The 12,821-nt window shown below is 40.0% G+C and overlaps 1 protein-coding gene and 1 gene segment (V, D, J or C); both read left to right on the top strand.

Moving 5' to 3' along the window:
• Nucleotides 1–4,561: 4,561 nt before the first annotated feature.
• On the top strand, nucleotides 4,562–5,573 carry LOC102964273. The segment is given in 2 exon segments: nucleotides 4,562–4,890; nucleotides 5,006–5,573. Coding segments are annotated over 2 exon segments (429 nt in total).
• A 5,031-nt stretch (nucleotides 5,574–10,604) lies between these two features.
• LOC102961379 (M1-specific T cell receptor alpha chain-like) overlaps nucleotides 10,605–12,821 on the top strand; it is a 476,819-nt gene continuing 474,602 nt past the window's right edge. The window contains exons 1-2 of the mRNA XM_042989229.1: nucleotides 10,605–10,683; nucleotides 10,876–11,157. Of these exons, the coding sequence (XP_042845163.1) occupies nucleotides 10,605–10,683; nucleotides 10,876–11,157 (361 nt within the window). The remainder of the gene's footprint in view (nucleotides 10,684–10,875; nucleotides 11,158–12,821) is intronic.

Raw genomic sequence — 12,821 nt, forward strand, 5'->3', positions numbered from 1 at the left:
ATCGCGTTATATATTTCTGCATTCAAACATAGATTTGAAACAAACAATAATAGTACAATGGTTGTGGAGAGAAACATAATATTGAGTTATTCTATTTTGTTATTTTATGAGACCATTGATAGTTTCTATTTGTGTTTAAAATAAAAAACAGAGAATGAACACTATAAGGGATAATATATTTTTTTTAATGTTTATTTTTGAGAGACAGAGCGAGACAGCACAAGCAGGGATGGGACAGAGAGAGAGGGAAAAGAGAACCCCAAGCAGGTTCTGCGCTGCCAGTACAGAGTCCAAGGCAGAGTTTGATCCCAGGAACCATGAGATCATGACCTGAACCAAAATCAAGAGTCGGATGCTTAACTGACTGAGCCACTGAGGTGCCCCAGAAGGGGTAATATTTTTAAGTGCCAATTTAAGTCATAAATAAATGATTTATTGAATTTGAATAATATTCTAAACACTGAAATATCTTCTTTATTAAATTGTTAATTATTTACATTAAAAACTAAAGAATGCACCAAGAAGATATGTCTTTTCCTAAATATACCATGATAATTATGAAACATTTTTGTGTATAGTGAAAAAGAGTCTTAAACTTTATTTGATCCAGATGTCAAATAAGCTAGCCATGCCACTAGTCATTAACCAGAACTTTTCCATCTCTGAAGACCTATCTTCTCAGATGACAATCATCTGTTTTGATTGTCCTCATGAAGTTACTCTTATCAAATCTGTTCTTTAATAACATCTGTTCCTCCAGTTCCTTCATAGTCTTTTGTCTCATCTGCTATTTTCTCTTCCTTCTCATCCAACAGTCTCCAGGACATATTTCTTCAACTGCTTCGTGCTGATATTCTCATCTCACTCTGTCCACCTGTTATTCTACAACACTTGTATTAGTCATGGTTCTCCAGAGAAATGAAATTAATAGGAGATAGATAGATAGATAGACTTATTATAGGAATTGGCTCACTCATTAGAGAGGCCAAGAAGTCCCAAAGTCTGCCATCTGAAAGCTGGAAGACCAAGAAAGCCAGTGGTATAATTCCCTCCATGTCCAAAGGCCTGAGAACCAGGATCTCCATGGTCTGACAGCAGAAAAAGATGGATGTTCCAGCTCATGAAGAGAGAAAAGGGTAAGAGGGAGACAATTTGTTCTTTCTCCATCTTTCTGTTCCATTCAGACCCCCAGTGGACTAGACAATACCTGCCCACACTAGTGAGAAGAGATCTCTTTGGTCATTCCACTCAGTCAAATAATCTCACTTTATAATCTTATTTTTTTTCTGCCACTGATTCCTTTTCATCATTTCAAATATTTAAGCTTTCTCATCTTAAAAAATAATTTAACACTCTCCAAACCCATACGTGCCTTTCCTGCCTCCAATCCACTAATCTCTCCTGGAAATTCTCACAGACATGCAGAAAGAATGTTTTACCAGCTATGTGGGCATCCCTCAGGCCAGTTAAGTTGACACAAAATTAACCATCACAACACATCTGATAAATTCCACTTCTGGACCAATCTTCCCTCTTAGTCATATTGCTTGACTGATGAGCATAGCTGGTAAAAACCACATAGCTATACTGAAGATTGTCTCCATATAGTCACAGCTTTTAACATCAACTGTACATGAAACAGTGCATGAAAATATTTTGTTTCTATAATCTGTTATCATTCTATACTCTACAATATCTCCCTTGAAGCTCTATTCTGCCAAAACGGCATATCCACCACCTTTTGATTATCCATGGTAGGTGACCATAAAGATAATTGATATCATTAAATGATATCATTAATATCATCTTCAACTTTCTGCATCCCAAGTAAAACTTTGCTTTTATACATATAATTTACCTTACTTCCTGTAATGATGTAAAAGGTATCCCTCTTACTTTTAAACAGACAGTATCCTGTGCCCAAACTGTTCTCCCATATCATTCTGTCTCACTTCTCTGGCACCTCAGCCCACTGATTACCCAAACTCCATAATCTTTTTTTTTTTTTTTTTTTTTTTGCCACCGATTCCTTTTCATCAATTAAAATATTTAAGCTTTCTCATCTTAAAAAATAATTTAACACTCGCCCCAAGCCCATACACGTCTCTCCTGCCACCAATCCACTTCTTGGCTCCCTGTTCCTTTACTGTAGCCTCAATCATAACTGCTTTCACTTTGTCTCCTGTCTTTCACTCCACACCTCCATGCATCTTGGCTTTTGTCCCAACCCTTTTTAAAATCTGTTTTCTCAGAAGTCATCAATGACCTCTTCATCTTTAAATCCAAAAGATATGTTTAAGTTGCATTAAAACACTAGGCCAATATTTCTCAAATTTTAATGTGCACATGAATCACTAAAATGAAGATTCTGGCTTAGGAAGTTTGGGTAGTGTCTGAGATCACGCAATCCAGAATAGCCCCCAGTGATGCCAATGCTGCTTAACCTACAGACCACATTTAGAGCAGCCACTTTCTGCAGTCTTACCTACTCATTCACTCATTCCTTTTTTGAAATCTTTCTCTCTCTGACCCTCTGCACTCCCATTTAAAAATTCAAGATCTGGGGGCACCTGTGGCTCAGTTGGTTAAGTGTCTGACTTCATTCAGCTCATGTCATGATCTCACAGTTTGTGAGTTCGAGCCCCGCAATGGGCTCTGTGCTGGCAGCCTGGAGCCTGCTTGGAATTCTGTGTCTCCCTCTCTCTCTCTGCCCCTCCCCCGCTTGCACTCTGTCTCTGTCTCTCTCAAAAGTAATAAACATTAAATAAACAAATAATAAATAAAAGTAAAAAATAAATTCAAGATCTGGGAGATCTTTTGCAGTGTCCTTTTATACTATTCTTTGATTATTCCACATCGTGAGCATTCCTCCTGCTGTAGGCCCTCTTTTTTTCTCAATATGTGCCCTCTCCTTTGGAAATTCCATCTGCCCCTATGGCCTCAATTCTCATTTCAGCAGCCTGACTACTCAGGCTAGACATAAGACTCTGCTAATGGTCCATTAACAAGTCTTTGCTTCCTTAAAGACCTGATGGTCTACTGTTGGCAACTTTCTGGAGTTTAAAACTATATTGCACCTTCCTGGCTGGCTCCAATCCATTTTTATGGTTTTACTGCCTACTATTACCATATCTGTGCCCTCCATTCTATATAAACTTGATTCCTTACCTTTGTGGCGGATGCCTTTGCTTATGCTTTCCTTTGGTGCGAAATGGCTTTACCCAGTTGTATCTATTAAGGTTTTTCTTAACTTCTTGCTGATTGGTCCCAAATTTTTTACATTTATGGGGTTAATGTATAACTCATAATACACCAGTAAAATGAAGACATTAACAACTGTGGTAGGCAAATTCTAAGATGGTACCTAAGATTTCTGACCTCTGGTGTACATACCCTATGTAATCTCCTCCCCTTGAATGTGGGCAGGACCTACAATATGATGGATGTCACTTGTACGACCAAGCTATATTAATGGCAAAGGTAAAGAGACTTTGCAGATGTAATTAAAGCCCTTAATCAGTTTGATTTTGAGTTCATCAAAAGACAGAATATCCTTTGGTGGGCTTGTTACAATCAGGTGTGCTTGACACAAGAGGGCTTAGGTTTTCCTGAGATCAGAGAGCTTCTCCTGCTAGGCTTGAAGAAGCAAGCTGCTATGAGTTCTACAACTACAAGAAAATGAATTCTGCCAACAACTACTTGAGCTGAAAGAGGGCCCCCACACCTCAGACAAGACAGCAATCTTGGTTGACTTCTTGATTGTAGACTTGTGAGATCTTGCTTAACTGTACCCAGACTTCTGACCCACAGAATATGTGAGATAAAAAATGGGTGTTGTTCTAAGTCACAGAGCTCATGGTAGTTTGGTACATAGCAATAGAAAAGTAACACAGACTTAATAAACTGGTTAATAAGTATCATCAGTTCATAGTATTTAGGCTTTGTTATAGCATAAGAAAACTTGAAATGTAATGAAATCTTACAGTACACAGTGACTAAATAGATGTTTTACAAAATTTGACTATAGTCCTAAAAATTTATGTAGCATTATCACAATGCACTGTGAATTAAAATTTGTGTGTGTGTGTGATCAGCCATGCTGGGAGTAAAGACTGAATTATCTTTATTTTTACTATATAGGAAATATTGCAAATTTATTGTCAAATGAAACAACTAAAAAGTATGGAGCCAAAAGAAAAAGAAACAAAAAGTATTAAATAAATATATGAGGGAAATATGCAGTTTTCTAGATTTTATGATATTTGTGGCCTTTGTTTAATAAAATTTGTAATTTGTTGTGATTTTCTTTCTCATTCTAAAAAATTATTTTGTGCCCGATTTTTTATTCAAAATTTTCTATTCTTTTATAAAAATCCCCCATTTTATAAGTTTCAGGGCCTGCAAAACATAAATCCTCTGGACACAACCATAATGCTTTGAAATTCACCTATAGACGGTCAGGAACAAGTCAGAAAGGTTCACAAAAAAATGTGAATGTCTCCTTAGCTCTGTTTCGCCCTAGAGGGCACTGTTGCCTAAATTCAAAATGGCTTTTCTGTAAAAGATCAGAATAAGCTCCCAAAAACCTCTGTCCTTATACTTTAAAGAGGTGTTCTGTCGGCATTTTTTAGACAGTGACATATAAAGAATCTCAGACAACAGGGGCAGACAGTTTTGCCCGGAGAGCATCTCTTCCTAACAGTCCCGAAGAAAAAGGAATCTAAATCTATCATTCCTCCTCAACCTCAGAGCAATCTGGATTCAAGTCCCCTCAGTCATCAGATTTTATTTGTGTGTGAACAACTTCCCAGAAAGAAAACTCTCTGGTTCTTCACTGCTTGGCCATGACCTTGGTGTTCATCTTGACGCTTGGGGTGCTTCTGTTCCTGAGTGAGTAACATTCCATTTAATTCCCTTGTCCACAAGTAAAACATTGTTCTGGCTTGATTCTGAATATAGACCTTTTGCTTTAGTGGAGTTCATTGACTCAGCACTAATGTTTCAGGAGGAACTGGAGCCCAGTCACTGACCCAACCTGACGGCCACATCACTGTCTCTGAAGGAGCCCATCTGGAGCTGAGTTGCAACTATTCCTCCAGTGGAACTACTTATCTCTTCTGGTATGTGCAGCACCCCAACCAAGGACTCCAGCTTCTCCTCAAGTACTCTTCAGGGCCATCAGATGCCCTGGTTCAAGGCATCAAAGGTTTCGAGGCTGAATTTAAGAAGAGTGAAAAGGCCTTCCACCTGAGGAAACACTCAGCCCATTGGAGCGACTCGGCCAAGTACTTCTGTGCTGTGAGTGACACAGCGCCTGGGACTACAGGGGGAGCTGAACACAAACCTTCTGAGACACTGCAACTTAAAGGACTAAGGGTCTCAGCCTGAATTGTTTTCAGGAAGTTGACATGTTCTGTAAAGACAAACAATACAGATAACACAGAATCCTGGGAAGTGTTTGGTTTCTATGGACATCTTAGATATTTTCCCTTTTTCTTTTTTTTAAACTTGTTTTATTTTTTATTTTTTTTAATTTACATCCAAATTAGTAAGCATATAGTGGAAAAATGATTTAAGGAGTAGCTTCCTTAGTGCCCCTTACCCATTTAGCCCATCCCCCTCTCCCACAACCCCTCCCATAACCCTCAGTTTGTTCTCCATATTTATGAGTCTCTTCTGTTTTGTTCCCCTCTCTGTTTTTATATTATTTTTGTTTCCCTTCCTTATGTTCATCTGTTTTGTCTCTTAAAGTCCTCATATGAGTGAAGTCATATGATATTTGTCTTTCTCTGACTAACTTCGCTTAGCGTAATACTCTCCAGTTCCATCCACGTAGTTGCAAATGGGAAGATTTCATTCTTTTGGATTGCCAAGTAATACTCCATTATATATATATATATATACCACATTTTCTTTAGCCATTCCTCCATCAAAGGACATTTGGGTTCTTTCCATACTTTGGCTACTGTTGATAGTGCTGCTATAAACATGGGGGTGCATGTGTCCCTTCGAAACAGCACACCTGTATCCCTTGGATAAATGCCTAGTAGTGCAATTGCTGGGTCGTAGGGTAGTTCTATTTTTAGTTTTTTGAGGAACCTCCATACTGTTTTCCAGAGTGGCTGCACCAGCTTGCATTCCCAGATATTTTCCCTTTTTCAAAAAATGTTTATTTATTTTTGAGAGAGAGAGAACAAGCAGAGGAGGGGCAGAGAGAGAGGAAGACCGAGGATCCGAAGCAGGCTCCATGCTATCAGTGCAGAACTGATTCAGGGCTCTGATTCACGAACTGTGATCACAACCTGAGCCAAAGTTGGATGCTTCACCGACTGAGCCACCCAGGCGCCCCTAGATATTTTTCCTTTTATTTATTTATTTTTCCATTTTGCAAAGGCAAGGCGCCTGTTTTTTGAAGTGCAGCATTTTTATCCTCTAGAGTCAGGCTTCTAGAGGAAATGAAGCTATAGGATTTGATTTTCAACAAGCTGGAGGAAGTTACTTGCTCTTGTGTCATCTGAAATAGTGATGGGCTTAGATGGTCCGGGGTTGGCCATGTGAGTTGGCATAAGGCAAATCAGAGAATTACTCTACCGAAAACCCAGTATAACTGCTTATGTCAAACTGCATTATCTCCAGATTATTTTACTAGTATCCTCAGAAGTTTCTTTCCTTAAAGAACATCAGCGCTTTGACTAAAATATTTGAGAATGGACTTAATTAGAGCTGGCATTTTAAGGATATTGTCAGGTGACCTTTGAAAGACAATTCAAAATGAAGGGAAAAGGGCCTTTTTTATCCATTGGTCCTTGACAACATTCTCAGTCAAACACAGGTCATGATGAAGTTCATGTGAAATCTTGGACTTCTTTGTTCTGTGAGTGACCAGCCTTTCTTGATCAGCACACCCAGGTTACTGCCTCCCTTTTTCTCTTCTCTAATTCAATTTCTCTCATACCTGTTGAATGGACAATAATAATAAGTGAATCCTTAATCATTTTCTTTTCCTACACTTTTTCTCACAGTGCCATTGATAAAAATTTGCAATATTCTTGAACAATTCATCAGATATTCAGTGTCTGCAGATCACCTGACTTCAGTAAAAATATAGACGCCTTCGTTTTCTATTCCTTGAAACTGCAAATCCATCTGCAGAGGACTCCTGTTATTTATAGAGTCTGAGACAAGGGCACAAACTAAAGCTTTATTCATATGCTTTCAAAAAGTTATTTTCCTTTTAATCTACTAAAGCTAAAAGGCAATATATAAAAAAAAAGAATAATCAACAGTTTTAGTAACATGTGCTTAAAACTGAAATTTTATTTAAAAATTTTAAACTTAGGGGCACTTGGGTGGCTCAGTTGGTTATGCGTCTGAGTTCTCTGACTTTAGCTCTGGTCATGAACTCACGGTTCCTGGGTTCGAGCCCCACATCAGGCTCTGTGCTGACAGCTCAGAGCCTGGAAACTGCTTCAGATTCTGTGTCTCCCCCTCTCTCTTTCTGCCCCTCCCCCCATGTGTGCTCTCTCTCTCTCTCTCTCAAAAATAAATAAATAAATAATATAAAAAATGTTAAGCTTAATTATGGATTTTTTTAATAAAAATAAAGTCATTCAATTTTAGTTTCAAAGTCCATCTAGTTGTAAAGTAACTAACACCGCTTTTTAAGCACATTTAGTCCAGAATGAATACATACAGTTTTAAAGTAGTATTGTTAAGTCCTGCAGTGTTCCAACCATCATGAAAGACTGTTATGAATACCATGCCGATATCCTTTAGAACCATAGGTGAGTACATAGATAAGCAAGAAAATGGATACTTAGCATTTCAGGAAATAAAATTTCATGATGCAAGAATCTATTGCACCCATAGCATCTGAAAGGAAAGATTGGGTTAGTGAATTGATTTTTCTTTCCTTTCCTTTAAATCTTCCCAAATTCCAAATCAAAGTCTGGAGTAGCACAGCCCACAAATTTTTCCAATATTCAAATGCAGTTTAAGAGGCAACCCTTAAGGTATGTGAATAAGGCTTTTCCTTGAGCCTAAAAGCTATTAGTAGTTACTTAAGGTTATAGACTGTGCCCAGATCCGAGTGACAGAGACACCCAAATTTTTAATACATTTATTTGTGTGTGTGTGTGTGTGTGTGTGTGTGTGTGTGTGTGTGTGAGAGATCAGTGGTCCCGTCCACATACTTGCTCATCTTCTCTGTTCTTTGTATTTAAAATAATGGGTCACTTGGGGTGCCTGGGCGGCTAAACCTGCTTAAAAACCAACTTTTGGTTTCAGCTCAGGTCATGATCTCACAGTTTTCGTGAGTTCGAGCCCTGCATCGGGCTCTGCACTGGCAGTGTGGAGCTTGCTTGGGATTCTTTCTCTCTGCCCCTCCCCCACTCGTTCTCTCTAAATACATAAATAAACTTAAAAAAATTAAAATAATGGGTTGCATTTCAAAGATCACCCATCTTTGCTTTTGTTATTGTCCACTCTTGTCACCTGCATAGAAGGCATATGGTATCATATTTTCCACTAAACTGCCTCCTATAATAGAGGCTTAAAGTAATTGTTGCTGTCTTGGTGTTCAGGTAATATTAATGGCATGTTTTAATTGCTGCATTCCCTAGGACTTGATTACATTTAGAAAGATGTTTGTCTCCCCCACTATTACCATAAGCTCCCTGAATGAAGATCTAGTGTCTAATTCATTTTTTTATTTTCCCAGGTCTAAAACACTCTTAAATATATGAGCTAACCTGTATTGAATCACAGTGAAGGTCTCATTTTTTAATAAGTTCCTGGCTAAGGGCCGCCTGGGTGGCTCAGTTGGTTAAGCATCCGACTTCAGATCTGGTCATGATCTCATGGTCTGTGAGTTCAAGCCCACGTCAGGCTCTGTGCTAACAGCTCAGAGCCTGGGGCCTGCTTCGGATTCTCTGTCTCCCTCTCTCTCTGCCCCTCCCCCACTTGCACTCTGTCTCTGTCTCTCAAAAATAAACATTAGAAAAATTAATAAAAAAATAAGTTCATAGCTAAGAATTAGATTGTTTTCATACAATTACCAAAAATTATATTACATGAAAATATTTATTTTCATTAAAAGGCACTGGAGGGCGGGGGACTCATAGTCCAATTCATGGTATTCTCTGTCCTGTGGACACTTCTATGGCTTCAAGTCAATCCACAGGTACAGCGCCAGACAAAGATAGCTGGGCTGAGCTATGTGTGCTCTTACTGCTGAGTAAAAGGTGTTTCTTTCTTAAGGTTCTGGTCCATCAGGAGGTACTATAGGCTTTTCTTAAATCAAGACTATCCTGAGCGACCTAGTTGTGAGTAGCTGTTGAAAGACTGGAGAAATTGTCTGAGTGTGAAAATGGGGGCTAGTAATAGACAGTAAAGAGGGGAGAATAATTGGGTGTGAGGAAAAACTAAATCATTATCAGCATGTACGAAACATGCTTCTTACTGAATATTCCTTTCAATTAGTAGCTTTGCCTTATTCCCTGATTCAAGTACTAGACGTTTCTAGCTGTGATGCATATATCTGTATTTACATTGTTATAATCTTTATCTGTATCATTACCTTGATCTGCCTTTATCAGAAAAGACTTCTAGATCAAACAGAGTCACATAAAGAGAGATGGAAGGTGAAGAATTCCAGAGTTTTCTGGTTTGTTTCATTTTTACTGCCTAAGAATTTTCTGTATCAGGACAAATAGGAACTTTTGTTCACAGATCCAAAATCATTTCTAAATCGTTGTATACCACCTTTTCCTTAATATTTTTTCTTTTTCTTTCCTGTCACTAGAAAACCAAAAGGAGGGAAGACAGAGAAGCTAAGGGAAAAAAGAAGAAAGGAAGTAGGAAGTAGAAGGTGCAATGAGAGGGGAAGATAGAAGGAAAAGAGGAAGATAAATTAGAGAAAGGATTCACTAAACCGCAAGTGTGAACCCAGGAAACTTTACAGCCAAGAATTAGAAAAACAAAGTATTATGCAGCAAAGTTAATATGTAGAAATAATGTCCAAATTGGTCCTATCTTTTCCTCATAATTTACAGTCTTATTAGGTTCATTTCCCATAACAATATTTACCACAAGTCTTGGTTATTCTAGGCCATAAATATTTCATACATTCCAATAATAGGAATTCGTTAAGTATATAATATGTAACATTTATGTTCTTACTTGGCATGACTGGAATGGCTCTCATATAATTAATTCATGGGTGAGTAAATATCTTTTTGTCAGAATACTCGCCTGTCTTTCAGATTTTAGAACATGAAAATTCTTTCTATGATGCTCCTGCATTAGCTTAGAAGAAGCCTGGTTCTCTCCCCCGGGGGCCTCTCCCTTTCCCTCTCCCACACTACGACTTCCAGGATTATCAGCAAGTGTCCCTGAAGTATCAGAATAATGCCCTCTGTCGCACCCCCACGCAGCCCATTCTCAGGGGGGTTGAGGCCAGAGGGTGGGGCTTCCTGTCACAGAGCATCTGGGCCCCAACAGTGTTTGTTGGGTGAGGCTGATTGGTTGCAGAAGCAGGAACACTTCCAGATCCAGTTGGTGACGCTCACGCCCCAGGGTTTAGTTTAGTCTATCTTATGGTGAAAATGTCCTGGTCAGCAGGGCAAAGCGTCCTGAAGAGGCTACTGGTCACTGTGCTGGGACTTTTGTGCACCCAGGTTTGCTGTGAGTTGAGACAGTCCCAGGTGGGAATCTGAAAGGATTCAGCAGCTGCAGTGTTGTTGAGGGAGGACGGGGGGGGGGAGCTCACAAGACTGGCAGGCTTTCTGTCCTTCTCATCATCTATGAGAGCATTTTCTAGGTTTTGCAGGGGTCGCAGTGACCATAGCCTGTGACCGTGTCTCCGTTTCTCATCAGGTGTGACAGGATTGATGGTGAAGCAGAGTCCCCCAGACCTGAGTCTCCAGGAAGGACTTAGCTGCACGCTGCAGTGCAATTTTTCCACCTCTGTGAACAGGGTGCAGTGGTTTCGCCAAAATCCTGGGGGCCACCTCATCCACCTGTTTTACATTCCTTCCGGGACAAAGCAGAATGGAAGATTACGCTCTACGACCGTGGTTGAGGATCGCCGCAGCTTGCTCTACATTTCCTCCTCCAGCACCACAGACTCAGCCATTTATTTCTGCGCCGGGGCAGAGTCACAATGCTCCCCAGGCACCTGCAGCCTGTGCACAAACCCTCAGCAGGACTTGGCTCCTCCTCCAGCCGCAGTCAGATCCAGAAGCCCACCACACGGCATTGGCACGGCTTAATATTTCTGACTATATCGCTGGAGTTCAAACCACAGGCACTTTTAGGTCCTACAGATTTGAGACTTTTTGGTCTTTATCTTCCCTTCTCAACCTGGGATCTCTTTTTCTGGACTTAAACCTCTGACTTGGAACATGAGTAGCTAATGAGAAGACAGACTTAAAATGAATAGTTAAGCCCAATATGCGGGATTCCAAGAGGGAAAAAAGTGAAAGGAATACAAAGAAAAAAAATCACTCCAATAAAGATGTTATTAGAGAAGGATCCAGCTTAGCTGGGTGTCTCAAGAGTACAAACCTGCCTCAATCCAATGTGTCTTAATAGACAATTGCAACTGGCTGCATCCCATCCTGATGAGGGAGCAAAAGGCAAGCTGGGGGCAAAGCACAAGCTAACATCCTGCAACCCCTCCCCATCCCCAGGTGGGATGTGTGTGATATTCCTCAGGCACTCCTGGCTGCCCAAGAACAAAGGAAGGGGAAAAGCAAATGGTTAACTGATAGAGATCACAGCCATGCAAGACATGTTTCCATGTTTGCAACTGCGTTAATGATTTATAAGGAAAAAAAAAAAGCAACCTTCAGAAACCTATAGACTCAATTTCCTGGAGCCCTAACATCACCCTTCCCTCCATAGGATAGAAAATCTTATATACTCAGTCACGCCTCACAACCCCAGGCAGCTCTTTCTGCCCACAGGTCCTGTCCCGATGCTATAATAAAAATACCTTTTATTTATTTATTTATTTATTGGCACTGAAAATGTCTCAAGAGATCTTTCTTGCCCATTGGCTCCCGACCCCTACTTCAAACCACACCACTACTAGTCTGGCAAAGCAAACAAAAAAAATTTCTTTCTGAATGTTCATATATGAACTTGGTCACTGAACACAAAACAAATTCATCCTCTTATAGTTTTGGATGCAAGAAGTCTGAAATCATTTTCTCTGTCTAGTCAAGGTCTCAGCAGGGTTGAGCCCTTCTAGAGGCTCAAGAGAAAGAATCCATTTCCTGTTCTAGCTTCTGGAGACCAGATGGATTCCCTGGCCCATGACCCTTTCTTGAATGATTCCAGCCTCTCGCTTCTACCATGGGGTTTTGAGGTGATTGTGGGGTTGGGAGCCGATGGCCAAGAAAGAATTCTTGAATACGTCTTTGGTGCAAAAAGGTGATTTTATTAAAGCACGGAGACAGGACCCATGGGCAGAAAGAGCTGCACTGGGGTTGTGAGGAGTGACTGATTATATACCTTCAGGTTGGGAGGGGGTTTGGGACAGTGTAAGTCTCTAAGGAATTTTGGAAGCAAGGTTTCCAGGACCTTGAGGGGCTGGCTGTTGTTAGGAAAACGCCATTTATTACTGTTTAGTTAAACCTCAGTTATGAGACTTCAAATGTATATCGGGGGCGTAAGCTTGGAGTATAATTGCCAACATACACTTGAGAGTTAAAGATAAAGGAGATTTGCAAAGGAATTTTTATGTGTTTAAAGAGACTCACAGGATCCTGGGAGCGGGGGTCAGGATCATGTTAAGCCCATATTCCCTTTTGCCTCTA

This window comes from Panthera tigris, chromosome B3, assembly GCF_018350195.1.
Source record: "Panthera tigris isolate Pti1 chromosome B3, P.tigris_Pti1_mat1.1, whole genome shotgun sequence".
In the NCBI taxonomy this organism is placed as follows: Eukaryota; Metazoa; Chordata; class Mammalia; order Carnivora; family Felidae; genus Panthera; species Panthera tigris.